This window comes from Molothrus ater, chromosome 27 (assembly GCF_012460135.2).
Source record: "Molothrus ater isolate BHLD 08-10-18 breed brown headed cowbird chromosome 27, BPBGC_Mater_1.1, whole genome shotgun sequence".
Lineage (NCBI taxonomy): Eukaryota > Metazoa > Chordata > Aves > Passeriformes > Icteridae > Molothrus > Molothrus ater.
This window is the reverse complement of record NC_050504.2, coordinates 4,493,747-4,508,507: the sequence shown is the minus strand read 5'-3', so window position 1 is coordinate 4,508,507 and position 14,761 is coordinate 4,493,747. Positions and strand designations below refer to the sequence as shown.

Sequence of the window (14,761 nt, the reverse complement as noted above, 5' to 3'; positions counted from 1 at the left end):
CCCCTGCTCTCTGCACAGCCCCCTTCCTTCTGTACAGCCCCCTTCCTTCTGTACAGCCCCTGTTCTCTGCACAGCCCCCTGCTCTCTGCACAGCCCCCTTCCTTCTGTACAGCCCCCGCTCTCTGCACAGCCCCTGTTCTCTGCACAGCCCCCTCCCCTCTCTACAGTGTGGCTGTCCCACTGCTGGCTCACATCTGGAGTGGAATTCCTCATTTATTTGCACTCGATGCTCTTTGGGCAATGCAGAGTGACAGAGGTGGTAAATCACATCACTGCTGTCTCCTTGTCCAGTAATCACTCCCGTGAATTCCTCAATCGTGTTTTTTGTACAGGGAATCACAGGCAAACTGCACACAGAACACCTGTCTCTGCAGCTGGGCTCAGGCTTTGGGCCACCTCCAGCCAGCGTTTAGCTCTTTCCAGTGGCACCACACTGTGTTCAGGAGCCAAACAAGAATATTTGTTCCAGAATCATCATTTTCAAAGATATTCCCATCACTCCATTGTATATTTTCCTCCATTTATGGCCCATTGGAGGGCTTTGAGAGCTTAAAGTCCTCAGAGCTATAAGTTATTGCTGCCTTTCTCCTGATCCATGGCCATTCCAGCTTCCTTGGCTGGCGTGAAACCACCTCCAGGTTTTAACTATTAATATTTATATTAATTCCTGATGTTTTGTCCTGTTTGTGGGGAAATCCCAGCCCTCCAAACACCATGGGAAGCTGCCTTTATAGTCCAGGCAGTGCTTTTGCTCTGGGACCCTGCTCCGGCAGATCCACCACTCCCATGCTCGGCTCATCAGCTCTCCATGGAATAAACCCTGGGTTTCTGAAACCACCACACATCAGTTTTACCCCTCTGGAGGGTGACAAGTGGGGAGCACTGGAATCCTCCTTTCCTGCTGCTGCCTGATAAGATCCTTCCTATGCAAGCAATGGGCTGAGGTGTGGGAAATGTGGCTTTTGCAGATGCTGGAGGGATGGATCCTTTGGGATGCTATAGGATCCCTTATGGGGTCAGGATGGATCCTTTGGGATGCTCCAGGATCCCTTAAGGGGTCAGGATGGATCCTTTGGGATGCTCCAGGATCCCTTATGGGGGCAGGATGGATCCTTTGGGATGCTCCAGGATCCCTTATGGGGGCAGGATGGATCCTTTGGGATGCTCCAGGATCCCTTACAGGGGTGGGTGAGTGCCACGCGGAGAGAACCCAAGGCCGTGTCCAAAGCTTGGGGCGAAGCCAATCTGCACACGCAGCTCATGGGAGAGAGGCTGGAGGAGCTAATTAGCGGGGGCGTAATTGCACCCCGTGCCAGAAAGCAGAAGGGTCGCCCCAGGGCCGGCGCTGTGGGATCGGGGAGGCTGCGGACGGCCAGGCAGAGGGAGCTGGGAGCCGGGGGAGCGGGGAAGGCTCGGGGTTAGAGGTTGGCTCCACACAAAGGAGCGAGCGGCTGGAAGCCGGTTCGACGCCGAGAGCCAATCGCTGCTGCGGCCCCGCGATAAAAGGGCTCGGAGCCGGCGCGGGGAGCGCAGGAAGCGGCTCCGCTGCACGGCCGCGGCCTCTGCGGCGGGACACGGGCAACAGAGCCCCGGGCACGGCACAGCACAGCCCCGGGCACGGCACAGGCACGGCCCCGCCCTGCGAACCCTCCTGCTCGGCGGTGAGCTCGGCTCGGGGGCGGCGGGAGGCGGCGGCGGCGGCGAGACAATGCCGGCCCCGGGAGCGGGGCTGAGGGGCTCGCCCGCACCGGGGGTCCCGGTTCCCGAGCACACCGGGCTGGGGGGGCCGGGGCAGGCAGAGCGGCAGGCGGGGAGCGAGAGGCAGGGATGGAGAGGAGCGGGGCTGGAGAGGAGCGGGGATGGAGAGGAGCGCGGATGGAGAGGAGCGGGGAGCGCCCCGGGGAGCGGCTGCGCTGCTCAGGAGCCGCCCCGCACTCGGGCTCGCCCCCAGCCCCGCTGCACCGGCAGCTGCTCGGCCTCGGGGAGCGGGAGGAGGTTCGGGCTCGGAACGGGGGAAAAGCGGAGCCCCGGAGCTGGCCGGGGGGTCTGGGCAGGGGGATCGGGGCTCAGAACCGGAGCCAGCTCCCCGTGGCCGCGGAGCCCCGCGAGAGGGGCCGGTAGCGGCGGGGCGAGCAGGCCCTGCTGGCCCGATCCGCTCCGGGGGTGCGTATGTGGGGCCGTATTTCGGGGTGTATCTGGGGGCTCACGTTCCCGCTCGGGCTGTAGTCCCCTCTTTGTTGTGTGCTGCAGTACATGCCGGAGGGCGGCTGGACAGATCCGTTTTATTAAGCAGATCAGAAAAAGCAGAGATGGAAGAAAAACCTGTTAGATCCCGACCGCCTTATCCCCCTTGGTTAATGCCTGCCAATTCCCGATGTGTGTCTCCTACCGCCTCATCCAGGCTGCGTTTAAACCTTTCCAGCGACAGGTCTTTCATCACTTCCCTGGGGAGGCTGTTGCATGACTGTGAGATTTAATAACAACACAAATGCCCTGGGCTCTGACATAACCCTTAACAGCCAGGGATCTCCCAGGGCTTCACAAAGGAGAGCAGCTCTGTTTTTGTCGAGGGGAGAGGGAAAAAGGGAACAGAAAAAATGAAATTATTTATCCACTGCCACCCAAAATTAGCAGCAGATTTAGGAATCAAGCCCAGGTCTCCCAAGTCCCAGTCTGGTGCTGTAACTACTGTGTTTTGAGCCAGCCTGATCTGTCTAATCCCTTTGGATCACTTCAAACAAGCTAAGATAGCTTGTAGATCATATTTATGATCAATTTTCTGCTGTTTTTTTTTTTTTCATGGTGTGGGTAACAGTTTTGAAAAGAAAAGCTGCTAATCCAGCCTTGAAAACTGGGCTTTGTCCACCAAAGACGTCGTGTGAGGGCTCTCACAGGGAAGACATCTGGTGCCTCAGCTGAGCTGTTGTGTGTTTAAGGCCAGGAGTAGCACATCTGCAGCATTATTAATGTAGATTACAAAATAATTGCAGGGCAATCGACCAAGCCTAGCCTGACACAGCCCCAGTGTTCATGTCCCTTTTTAAATGGGAGTCCTACAAGGAGCAAATTCCCAGTTCCAAACTGAGGATCTGTCAGAACCAACCTCTTGGGCTTTGCTAAGTGGTGGATGCATCTTCATTCTTAAACAGCTTAAAACCAGGTTCCTGACCTTTTTTTTGGTCAGCAAAAATCCCAGGAGGCTTCTCATTAGGGAAGGGAATTTCTCTTCTGGTTTCCTTCAGTGGGTAATTCCTGGGAGTCTTCAACGACCCCTCTGGTCCTGGAGGGTGATCAAGTTTTTATTTTCCTTTTCTCCCGCCCTCAGCTCTTGCAGGGTTTTGCCAGGCAGCTGCCATGTCCCCCCAAGACATGTCTGCTTTTCCCTGCCAGTTAAGTCATTTTTATCTGCCATCTGGGGGTGTTGCAGCGCTTACCTCGCTCTTAGCAAAAGCCCTGGGATGGAAAACATTAAATCTGGACAAAAGGATTATTGCAATATCAGTGTTAAGCACACTTTAGACATGTTTTTCACTCCTGTGGTGTGCCCATAACCCTCTCCATATGTCCAGCTCGGGGTTTTCAGTGGCAAGATGCCTCAGCATCCTCTGATGTGCCTCTCCAGGGATTACTTTTCCTGGCACACTCATTGCTCCACTGCAATCTTGTGGATTTCAGGGAACCAGATCCTATCCTGGGCTCTATGGCACCTTGGATACTAAAAAGAAGGATAGAGATGAAGGCTGAAAATAGCTGAGGCAGCTCAAAAAGAATGGTATTTGAAGAGATTTAACTACCAATATGATTTTGGTCGTGTTTTCTTCTTATACAATCTGCATTTGGACAGCAAACAGTGGCTTTTGCAGGGCTCGTGTGGAGGCAGGGACCGTGGAAAGGAGTTGTGATGTGTTTTGGAGTGCCTGCAACTGGACCCACTCTTGCTCTTACTGCATCTGCAGGTGATGAAACAGCAAAAGCTTTTTGTGGGGTCTCTCAAAGCCCAAGAGATGGGCTCATCCCATGGAATCAGAGAATCCTTCAGGCTGGGAAAGTTCTGTAAATCATAGTGTCCAGCCATTCCCGCAGCACTGCCAAGGCCATTGCTAACCATGTCCCCAAGTGCCTTAAACCCCTCCAGGGATGGAAACTCCACCACAGGAAATGCCACTGCAGAGTCTGGTGAGTAACAGGTGATATTCCACAAGAGGAAATCAGCCAAGGCAGCACGGAGAGGTTGTGTTAGAGGAAGGAGGAAATTACTGGCAATTACAGCTCCATTAACTGCAGCACAAGGAAAGGTTGGTTTCTAGACCAGGTTCTGGAAGAGCAATCTGATGTGCTGTTGGGAAGCAGAATAAAATTCTGGGTGGTTTTAACACAGATTGTGTCAGGCTGGCTCAGTGTCTTCCTTGGATATGATAAATGACTTCTGAAACAACAGGGCCTCGTGATAGAGCCCCAAGGAAATGATTATTTTAGGTGGAGACAGGAAAAGAGACGGGGAAAAGAGAGCAAAATGCAAGGAAGACACTTGGATTCTTCTGCAAGGAGGGATGTAAAACATCAGGCCAGAGGTTTTCAGGGGTGCTGGAGTTTTGTATCAGAATACCAAGGTCTGAGATCTCCCAGTGTGGAGCTGCCAGACCAGCTCACCTGTTTGCCACCACGGTGGCTGTGGCAACAGAGAGCCCACCAGGTGAGAACTGCTTAAAGGGAATCTGCTTCTCCTGAACGTGGTTACTCCTTATGGATCCCTCTGAGAGGCAAAATATGATGGGAGAAGAACTAATGTCTAATGTACATTTGAGTAGGAGAGCAGGGTGATGTTTCCAGGTGGAGCATGGTTTATGGAGGAGATTAGGAAAGAGCTGGCAAGGGCAGGGAAGCCATGAGCTGTTTGCCTATGGTGCTTGTTTGCAGCAGGTTGAAATTGCACCTCATCAGTCCCTTCTGCAGAGCTCCCAAGGTTTCTCCCAGTGAAGCATTTCTGTCTGATGTCCAGCCTGAACCTCTCAACCTGCAATTTTTGTCTGGCGCTACTGAAAGTTTGCCTCTGCTTGGAAAAGCCTCTTCTCATCCTCCTGGCAGGATTCCTGCTGTGCTCCTCTGCTCCATCTGAACTCCCAGCAAGACAGGAGATCCCAGGGAGCAGAGACTCCCTTCAGATCATGATTTTTAATGGATGCCATTAAACACAGCCACAGTCCCAGGAAGTGGCTGCCTCAGTTTCTCCTTCTGGAAAGCAGGTGAAGCCCAGTAGGGTCCTTCTGGCCTGTGGGCCCCTCCCTGAGAGGCAGGGCAAGGAGCAGCCCAGTCCCCTGGTGCTTCCAGAGCTGTGCACCTCCTCCTCAGGGCAGGCAGGGATGAGAGTGACAGAGGGTGGGCAGGGGCTTCCCTGGGGCTCCCCCTCACTCCTGTGGGTCCCCCATTGTTGCCCTGACAAAGGCAGCCCTGTTCCTCCCCACAGCTATTCCTTGTCAGCATCCCTCAGCATTTTGGCTGCAGATTTCCTGCCCACTGGCAGCCTCTCAAGAGGCAGAACGTGGATAGAAAGGGGATGAGTGGAGCAGGCTGCTGGAAGGTGGCTCCTGGCCGTGGGGTGAGGCAGGGCCAGGCCCAGGGATCTCTCCAGCAGGGGAAGGGTGTCCCCAGAAATGTCTGGATTCTCCTCCCTGAAGTCCCCCAGCCTGTGCTGAGCCAGCAGGGACCTGCCCTGGCTCCCCAGTACCATGAGGTCAAGTGGCTGGCTCAAAGCCATACAAGAGCCAGGACCTGAAGCAGAATGAAGGGATTCCATGCCTGAAGCAGGAGCTGTGGCCACTGGGCTGGCTCCACCATCCCTTCCCTGGCACTGCTGTGCCTGGCTCTGGCCTGGCCTCTTTGATGCTGGCTTTGCACCACGCTTGGCTTCATGGTGGGGTCAACTGTGAGACCCCAAGAATGCAGAGACTGAGCCTTGGGATCCCAGGCTCAGGAGAGGCTCTTCCAGCTCCTGTTCACCTCTTCCCACACTGGCCAGCAGAGAGGGATGAAGGCTGTGGAGCTGGGGGGTCAGTGCTGGCCTGTGTGTGGGTTTCACTGGTCCTGCACAGGATCTCATGGACATCCATCCCCACAGCCACCAGCTCAGGCCAAGATTTCTTGGGGAAAGCCCTGGCAGCCTCTCCATGCTCTGGGCTCACTCCACGTCCTTTGAGGATGGAGGAGGAGGAGGAGGAAGGGGGCCCGGATCCCCCAGGCTGTGCTTTGCCTTTGGGGAAGCCTCCTGCAATGGAGCAGCGATCCCTGCAGTAAACAAACCCTTCCCAGGGCTGCTAATGGGAACCATCTGGCAGAGAGGGGCCCCTCGCCCTCTGCACTCACTCTCCTTCCCTGTCGGGACCCACCGGGCCGGGAACTGCTGGGTCTGAATTGGGATCCAGCCCCGCCGGGTCAGCACCGGGAATGGGCTGGGAACAGGCCGGGTCAGCACCGGGAACGGGCCAGTCCTGCACCGGGAATGGGCTGGGAATGGGCCGGGTCAGCATTGGGAATGGGCTGGGAACGGGCCGGGTCAGCACCGGGATCCAGCCCTGCCGGGCCTGCACCGGGAACGGGCCGGGCCTGCACTGGGTCAGCACCGGGAACGGGCCGGGCCTGCACTGGATCTACACTGGGATCCAGCCCTGCTGGCCCCTCTGGAGAAGGGAACAGGGAAATGCTCCCTGCACCCTCCTGGCTGCGGGAAACCTGATCCGTCAGAGGCAGGCTGAGGCTGGGGACTGCCCTGGGGCCACCCCAGATGTTCCCTCTCCCTCCATCTGCCCCAGGGTCAGGCAGGAAGGTGCGAGGGGATGCAGGAGGCTGCTGGGGAAAAGCTCTGTGATGGAGCAGTGTTGCCTTCCTCCCCTCAAACTCCTCCCTGCTTGGAGCCATCGGTTGCTGCAAGGGGCAGGATGAGAGAGGCTGGAAGGCAAAGGGGTTCTCTCACCTTGTCCTGAGCTGAAAACCTGAAACTGCTGGCATGACCTGGACAGGAGGACAGTCCTCGCTCCTGCTCTTCCCAGGCTGTGCAAGTGACTAAGGACTTTAGGGAGCAGAGGTTTGGGACAGTCAGATCTGGCATTTATGGTGCCAGTCTCCACTGTGGGCACAGCTGTGGCTTTGGCATGTGTGCCAGCTGCACCCCTCAAAGCCAGTGAGCCCCAAGGCTTCCTGAGCCCCTGTGAAGGCTTTGTAGCATCAGTGTGGCAGCTTGTCCTTAGGCTCTGCCTGTGTCACCACATTCCCCCTCTCCTGGAGGCTGCTGGTGGCTGCCTTGGGCCCCAGCCCCAAGCTGTGCTCCTGGGAAGAGCCATGACAGCAGCCAAGAGCCTCCAAGAGCCCCTCTTGCAGTTTCTCACTTGTTCTGGTTCCCTTATCACCCCAGCACACCCTTCCCCTTTGAGATTTCTGCTCTTGCCTCCTGCCCTGCAGCAGGAAGGAGGTTTGAAGGCTGAAGGGCAGCAGCTGCAGCGAGGGGCTGGCTGGAAGCACCAGAGGGTCTGTGCACAGAGGGCAGAGGGGCTGGGTGGGAAACATCCTGCCATGGGGGGATAAGTGGGTGGAATTGAAGGGAAAGGGATTTGGGCACATGAGGAGCAGAGAAACAAAGAGTGGGTGGAAGTAAAAATGGGTTTATCAGAGAACCCCTGAATGGTTTGGGTTGGGGGGACCTCAGAGCTCATCTCATCCCACCCCTGTGCCATGGGCAGGGACCTTCCACTGGAGCAGCTCCTGGGGAAGGGCACCAGGGGTGTGGGGAGTCTGGAAAAACCCAGGGAAAGAAAGTGGGACAGGGGAGGAAGATGAGCTGCAAGGGAAAGGAAGCTGGGGGAGGACAAATGTTTGTAAGAAAGGCTGGGGTGAAGGTGAAAAGCAGGTGAAAAGGGGGAGGGTTGTGCATCTGTGTCAGAGCTGTGTGTGGAGTGGGGACACCAGGTCTTTGGGGTCCCTCATGTTCCCTGCAGGGTCTGTGCTGGGCTGCAGGACCTGACAGACCCCAGCAGCACAAAGAGAAGGTCCTGTCCCAGGAATGGGGGCAGGGAGGGGCTGTGGGGGTGGCCCCCAGCAGATGCTGGGTTCAGCAGCAGCAGCAGCCTGCGAGCAAGCTCAGAGCAGGAAATAACAACCAAACCGCAGAGAGACGGGAAATGATTCTGATAGAGCAGGGCTGGGCCTCAGCTGGGGCTGGGAAACGTTTGCAAGCAGGGCTGAGAGGGGCACCCAGCACCTGGGGAAATGCTCTTTCAGCTCTGAAAGCAGCCATGAATTTTAGGTGCTTTGCTGATGTAACTCAGGCCTGCTGGGGGTTTGGCAGCCAAAGAGCCCCCTAAAGCTCAGGACATGTTTGCAAATGTCCCTCTGAGGTGGGCATTGAGGAGATGCCCCTGCCCCAAGCCCTCCACCCTGATGTCTCTGCCCTGGGGCTTTCTCAGTGTCTAGCCCAGTCCTTGGGCAGCAGGAAGGTTTTTGGGGTGGCACTATGAGGCCAAGGGGGTTCAGTAAGACAGGGAAGCAGCCCCAGGCAGAGGCAGGTGCTGGTTTTCCAGCCTCTAACTCATCCCCATCATTGCAGAGCCACCCCTTCCCCCTTCTTTTCTCTGCTCTGCTCCTCCCTTGGCAGCATCACTCAGCCCCACAGCTCTGTCCTCTGTATTCAAACCGGGGCTCATCTTTCACGGGTGTTTTGAGGGTAAAGTGTGGTGGGGAAAACCCCTGAGGAGCTGTCAGTGCCTTTTTAGCTCTTTTTTACCTAAAGGGGTGATTTGCAATGCTGGTGTTTTTTTCCTGTGCTGGTCCCAGCCCTGTCAGCCTCATCCTCCCAGGCACATCACAAGGGCTCAGCCTAAAGGCACCGAAGACAAAATCCCCATCACTGTCTCTGCTGAGCTGGGATCAGCAAGACTTTTCTGGGCTAAAATTGGACTAAAACCACACTCCTTCCTCCAGCAACACCAGTCCTTGAGTGGCTGCATTAGTGAAACACGGGGGTTTTGCTGCCTTGGTTCGGGACCAGCCTTGCTGCCAGTGGTCATTGCCTGGCAGGTGCTTCCACTCATGGCTTTGGAGTAGAAGCCATCCCATCACCTTCCAGGCGTTCAGAGCCCCAGACCCTCCAGCTGCTATCACAGTATTCCAGAGCTGCATCTCCCACCCAGTTCCCTGTGCCTCAGCCTCTGGGAAGGGCTGATCTGACCCTGCAGGGAGCTTTGAGCGCACCCCGGCTCCTGCAGAGCTGCTGGGTTTGGTGATGAAACCAGCCCCACTCCTCATGACATTTCCTTTCCAGGTGTTGCAAGAGGTCTCTCTTTGACACCTCTGCAGGGAACCTCGACCCACAGCCTTCAAGCTGAGGATTAAACAGAGGGAGAAGGGGAAGGAGCCATGTTCCAGGCCACGGGAGCAGCCAGCCCAGCCCCAGCTCATGTACGTGAGGTTTGTACCCTGGGGTTTGTATGGGAATTTCAGCTGGGTTTGGGTTCTCAGGGGGGAGGGCTGTACACAGAAGCTGCGTTCCTGACCTGACACTTTAGGGTGATCAAAGGCACAGCCACAGCTACTCAAAGAGCAGAACTGGGGACACGAATGTTCCAGCAGAAGGTGCTGTTTGCTGAGCACACTGGACGCCAGCCTCAGGCTCTGCTCCATCCACAGCTCCTGGAGCTGCTGTCTGTTTGTTTGTGTTTCCATGGCTTTCCGTGATCACAATTGAGAGCTTTGGAGCTGGAGTGATTGGAGATGGAAAAACATAAAGGTTCAAGAACATCTCCTGCTGGGACAGGATACGGCCCTTCCCCGAGGGAAGATCTATCAGATATGGAATGGAGAGTGTGCCTGGCTGGCCAGGAGGCTGCCGAGAAGTGACAGCAGCCCTGGGCTGCTGCAGCCTTGGGAACGGATGTCTCAGCTCCAGAGAGGCAGCTTTTCCTCAGCTCTGGTCAGCTGAGCCTGGAAACAGCACATTAAACCCTAACCCCAGGAGAGCAGCTGTGGTTGTTCTCCCAGTGCCAAGGGATGCAACTGGTTTTACACAGCCTGAGCCTCCTCCTGCCCATGGCCCACTGTTGACTTTGGCTCCTGCTTCCAGCCTCGTGGGACTGGGAGGAAAATCACAAAATCATGTCCCTGACCTCAGGCAGTGAGAGCAGCTGGGAAACCTCTGAGGAGGCAGCTCAGTGAGGGGAGAGCTTCCTGTGCCTCCCTCGGACAAACTGTTTCCCAAAATACAAAGGAGAAACGATGGGGAAGGACAGGGCAGGAGGAACAGGGGGTGGGGATCAGCCTGGGGCAGAGAGGGGCAGTGCTGGGCAGGCAGAGCCAAACTGGGTGACATCCTGGGGGGATGTCCTGGGGTCACACTGCCCTGACCTTGGGAACAAGGCAGGAGGGGGACGAGCCAGCCCTGGCTGGTCACCTTGCTGGAGTGCCCTTGGATCCCGGCTTTGGGAAGGAGAGAGCACTTCCATCAGTGCCCAGGAGGGTGGAACTGCTGGGGTGGCTGTCAGGACCCAGCAGGTGTGGGGTGGGTGCAGGATGTGCACTGGTGAGGGGAGATTTGGAAGGGTTGAGCTGTTGCAGCTGCAGGGACTCGATGCACAGAGAACCTGCCCTGAAACCTGGGGCACAGGTAGGGGCTGCTCAGCGCTTGGGGCTGTGCCCCTGAGCTGCAGCAGCCCCAGAGCTCAGAGCTCTGCCCCGTGCCCTCCTGTGCCCCGTGCCCTCCTGTGCCCTCTCCACACCCCCAGGGTTGTGCATCTCGTTTCCTGCACAGCCCCACTGCGAGGGCTGAAGGGAAGAAGAGGAACTGGAAACAAAACCTTGGCCCCAGGAGGCTCTGGGACAGCGAGGGGCACCCAGCTGTGCCCAGGGGGAAGGGGCCACTGCCCCCTGAGCCTGGGCAAGCACCCACAGGGCAGCATTTCCCCCTGAGCCCTGTGCACCTCAGCAAGGGGAGTTAATTACCCCCTCCCAGGGGCAGGAGCAGAGCTGCTGTGTGGAGGTGCGTGGGTCACAGGTGATGGTTTGCAGGTGCAGGTACAGAGGGGTTTGGTCAGGGTCTTGTGCCAAGCTCTCATTTTGCTTTCTCCTTCCCTTTTTAGGAGGCCAAAAGCAGCTCAGGAGGCAGCACAGTGCAGCGCTCCAAGGTACCTTTGCTTTTGCTACACCATAGACTCATCCCAGAATGGCCTGGGGTGGAATGGACCTCAGAGCCCACCCAGTGCCACCCCTGCCATGGCAGGGACACCTTCCACTGCCCCAGGCTGCTCCAAGCCCTGTCCAGCCTGGCCTTGGGCACTGCCAGGGATCCAGGGGCAGCCCCAGCTGCTCTGTGCCATCTTGGCAAGGGTGGAAGGGCCAAAAGCCCCCGGGCCAAGCTCCCACCCAGCCCAGCATCAGTGGAGTGGCCTGGGGAGGGTGAGGGAGATGGGGCTGCCTCCTGCTCCCCAGTGCTCCGGTGAATGGAGGGCAGGGAGGGGGCAGTGGAGGGGTCCAGTGGAGGGGTCCAGGTTGTCCCAAACTCCTTCCTCATCCTCTGTGTCCCTTTGCTCTGCCCTTGGCCAGTCCTTCAGCCTGAAGGCGCAGGTGAAGGAGATGTGCACTGCCTGCCAGAAAACCGTGTACCCCATGGAGCGCCTGGTGGCCGACAAATTCGTCTTCCACAACTCCTGCTTCTGCTGCAAGCACTGCCACACCAAGCTCAGGTGAGCCAGGCTGTCCCTGTGCTGGGACAGGTGCCACTGCAGCTCTGCAGAGACCCTCCCAAATAGTCCCTCCCATTACAACCCCTCCCTTGACAGTAGCCAAAGCCCCCCAGCCCACCCATCACAGCAAAGCAAAGGTTTATCTGCACACCTGGGCCCAGCTAAACCCTACCTGGTATGGAAGGAGAGAGGTTCCCCTTGAGAGCAGCCCCAGGGGAACACGGAGCTGAGCCAGAGCCTCCTTCTAGAGGACTCAGGGCCAAGCTGAGCTCCTCTGGGACCCCCCATCTCTACTCACAGCAGCCCCCAACAGCCTCTGCTGGTGGGAGGGAGCTGTTGGCCCTAAGGGTCCCCTCCTGCATGTTGTCCCCTCTGCTGTCCCGGTGTCCCCAAGCCCCCCCAGTTTCCCCAGTGTCCCTGCCTGCTAACCCTGCCCTCCCTCCCCAGCCTGGGCAGCTACGCCGCGCTCCACGGGGAGTTCTACTGCAAGCCCCACTTCCAGCAGCTCTTCAAGAGTAAAGGCAACTACGACGAAGGCTTCGGGCGCAGGCAGCACAAGGAGCTGTGGGTGCACAAGGAGGTGGAGAGCGGCCCCAAGTCGGCGTGAGCGGGGCCAGCCCCGCCCCCGGAGCCCCGCAGAGCCGGAGGAGCTGAGCCGGGAGAACTGAGCTGATGTAGAGCAGGACCTGGGCCAGGGGCGAGGGGGAGAGGGGGAGCCCCTCTTTGGGGGTGCTCAGAGGGGTCCTGCAGGCTGTGAGGACAGGGCAGAGGTGAGCGGGGTGCAGCCCCCAGACCCCTCTGCCCAGTGAGATCAGAGCAGAAGCAATGCCCCCCATGGGACCCCCAGCCCTGTTGATCCATTTCAGGCCTTGTCACCATGGAAAAGGGATGAGCTGGGGGCTTCTCCAGCCTTTGAGCCACTGCAGAGCTCCCAGCCACACCAGCCCTGCACTGCTGGGGCTCTGGATGAGGAGGGTCCCTGGTTTACATCAGCTCAGTTCAGCTGGGATGGTTCAGCCTTAAGGTTTCACAGTGTCTGTTTTTTATATTTGCCTTCCACTGGTACGTTCTGCGCTGGAGCCTCGCGGCAGCTTCGCCCTGCGCGCCTTTATTTTTGTAATACAAGGTTTCCCAGCCCTCCCTGTCCTGTCCTGTGTTCCCAGGGGCCTGGGGAGGTGCTCAGGTCTGCCTCTTGCTGCCCAGGCAGTGTGGAAATAGCTTGTGTCCTTGTGGGATCAGGGAAACATTCCTGGGTACCTGTGTGTCAGTGAGGCTGGGGGAAAGGGGAGGCAGGGAAGGGGAAGAGGCTGCCCTCCCTTCTTTGGGGAGTGCCCAGAGGGCTCCTGCACACCATGAGGAGTAGGCAGAGGGGGCCAGGGTGCAGGCCCCTCACCAGAAGCCCCGCTGGAGCCCCCAGGTTTTTGGGAACTGAACCAGCATTTCAGATTCCACATGGGTCTTGCCCTGTGAGCTGCACAGCCCAGCTGGAACCTTCCACCAGCTTCCAAATGGGGCCCAGAGCACCCTCAAAAGGCATCCACCAGCCTGGGGATCCCCTAGGACCAGATCCACCCCTTTGCCCCGATGTGTCTCACGCTCTCCCCTCCCCATCATGCCCTGTCCCTCAGTGGCTCTGCCAGGGGCAGGATGGGGTCAGTGCTGGGGTGGCCTCACAGGTCTGCCCTGGGATCACCCCACTTCCAACCCCCTGCTTTGGACACCACAGGCCCTACAAATAATGAGCCCAGCAAGCCCTGCCAGGCTGGAGACACCAGTGCAGGAAAACCAGAGAACGTGGATGAGTCTGGTTTTAATTATTATTTACCTCTTTCCTCCAGGCACACTTTGTACAGCTGTGCTCAGGAACCCCAATTTGTCTTTCAAATTCTACAGGAATTGAGCTTTTCAGAGCCCCCACATAGAGCAGCAGCCTGTGATATCAACATCCCTGCCTGATCCCATCAGCTCTGCCGAGCACGTCCTGTCTGGGAGAAGCCAAACACAGCCATGGAAACAGGAGATAAAAATGAAAGAGGGAGGAAGATGGGGATGGGTAGCCCAGAGGAGGAAGAAATGGGAGTCTCTGTGGTGCTCCCCCTGCTCAGTACAGCCCTGCTGGGGCTCAGGTGTGCACCCACAGCCAGGCAGAAGCCCCACAGTGGAGATACCTCATGGTCACAGTGACATCTGATTTTGGGGACAGCACTGGCTGAGTGACCAAAGCCTGATGTCAGACAAGTTCATTCTCCTTTCCACTCAATGTCTTTTCAAAGGGCTCCTGGGACACGCAGCCACCACAGGGACTGTGCACACAGACCCTGGCAAGGCTCTCCGGGGGCTTTTGGGATTTACACCCCAAAAGAGCCACCCCTGAGCAGCCCTGCTGAGGGGCTGTGATGCTGCAGGCTTGGGGCCCCTTCCCTGGCCCCTTCCTTCTTCAGAAGGCTCAGAAAATGAAAGCAGAGCCCTCAGTTCCACTTCCTGCCTCTGGCAGGCCTCACTTCCCATTCCCTCAGCTCCCAGGCTGCTGACAAGCAGCATTTTAACAATGCAGGAGGATTTTAAGGAGGTAGGGAAGCATGGAACCCCCAGGTTTTTAAGGTTGGGTTTTCAGTCAGAAAGAGAACATTAAACCAGAGAAATAATGACCTTTCCTTCCCTCCTCCTCCCTCTTTGGGAAGAACCTCCTCAAAGTGAAGGTAACAGAGAGCTGCCGAGCTCCTCCTTTGGCAAAGGCAGGAGCTGGGGGCTCTGACACACGGGGGGTGTCAGGTTTGTTCTGGTTCCAGGAGACATTTCTGGTCTGAGACAACTGCACCTGATGGGTCTCATCTGTGCTTGGTTCATGGGCAGGGTTTCTACTGCATCAGCTGCTTCCTCCCTCTCTGATCTGCTCACATTTTACACTGACGAATATTCCAGCGTTACATCCCAGGAAAAGGTGACTGGAGGCTGCTTGTGGGGAGGCCAGCTCCTCAAGGGCCAGAGTGGCACCCAAACACTGATTGAGTGACAGTGACAATGCAGAGAGAAGCTGCATG

At 57.3% G+C, this 14,761-nt stretch overlaps 1 protein-coding gene across 3 annotated transcripts; it reads left to right on the top strand.

Annotated features, from left to right (window-relative positions):
- The first annotated feature begins 1,458 nt into the window (after positions 1–1,458).
- Positions 1,459–12,857, top strand: LIMD2 (LIM domain containing 2). 3 transcript variants are annotated; one of them, XM_036399082.2, is made up of 5 exons: positions 1,459–1,661; positions 9,343–9,453; positions 11,118–11,162; positions 11,581–11,720; positions 12,168–12,857. In XM_036399082.2, exons 2-5 carry the CDS (start codon positions 9,403–9,405, stop codon positions 12,325–12,327), a joined length of 396 nt encoding a protein of 131 aa, XP_036254975.1. In that variant the 5' UTR covers positions 1,459–1,661; positions 9,343–9,402; the 3' UTR covers positions 12,328–12,857. The 3 variants fall into 3 exon arrangements, with proteins under 3 accessions (XP_036254975.1, XP_036254974.1, XP_036254976.1); XM_036399081.2 differs by having other exon boundaries at positions 1,460–1,661; positions 9,308–9,453; XM_036399083.2 differs by having other exon boundaries at positions 1,462–1,661; positions 9,308–9,444.
- The last annotated feature ends 1,904 nt before the right edge of the window (positions 12,858–14,761 follow it).

Bases quoted from the DNA above. Each gene is read 5' to 3' on its own strand.
- LIMD2 (XM_036399082.2), top strand. From the start codon at position 9,403: ATGTTCCAGGCCACGGGAGCAGCCAGCCCAGCCCCAGCTCATGTACGT. The intron at 9,454-11,117 runs GTTTGTACCCTG...TTCCCTTTTTAG, and splicing joins CCCCAGCTCATGTACGTGAG to GAGGCCAAAAGCAGCTCAGG. The intron at 11,163-11,580 runs GTACCTTTGCTT...GCCCTTGGCCAG, and splicing joins GCACAGTGCAGCGCTCCAAG to TCCTTCAGCCTGAAGGCGCA.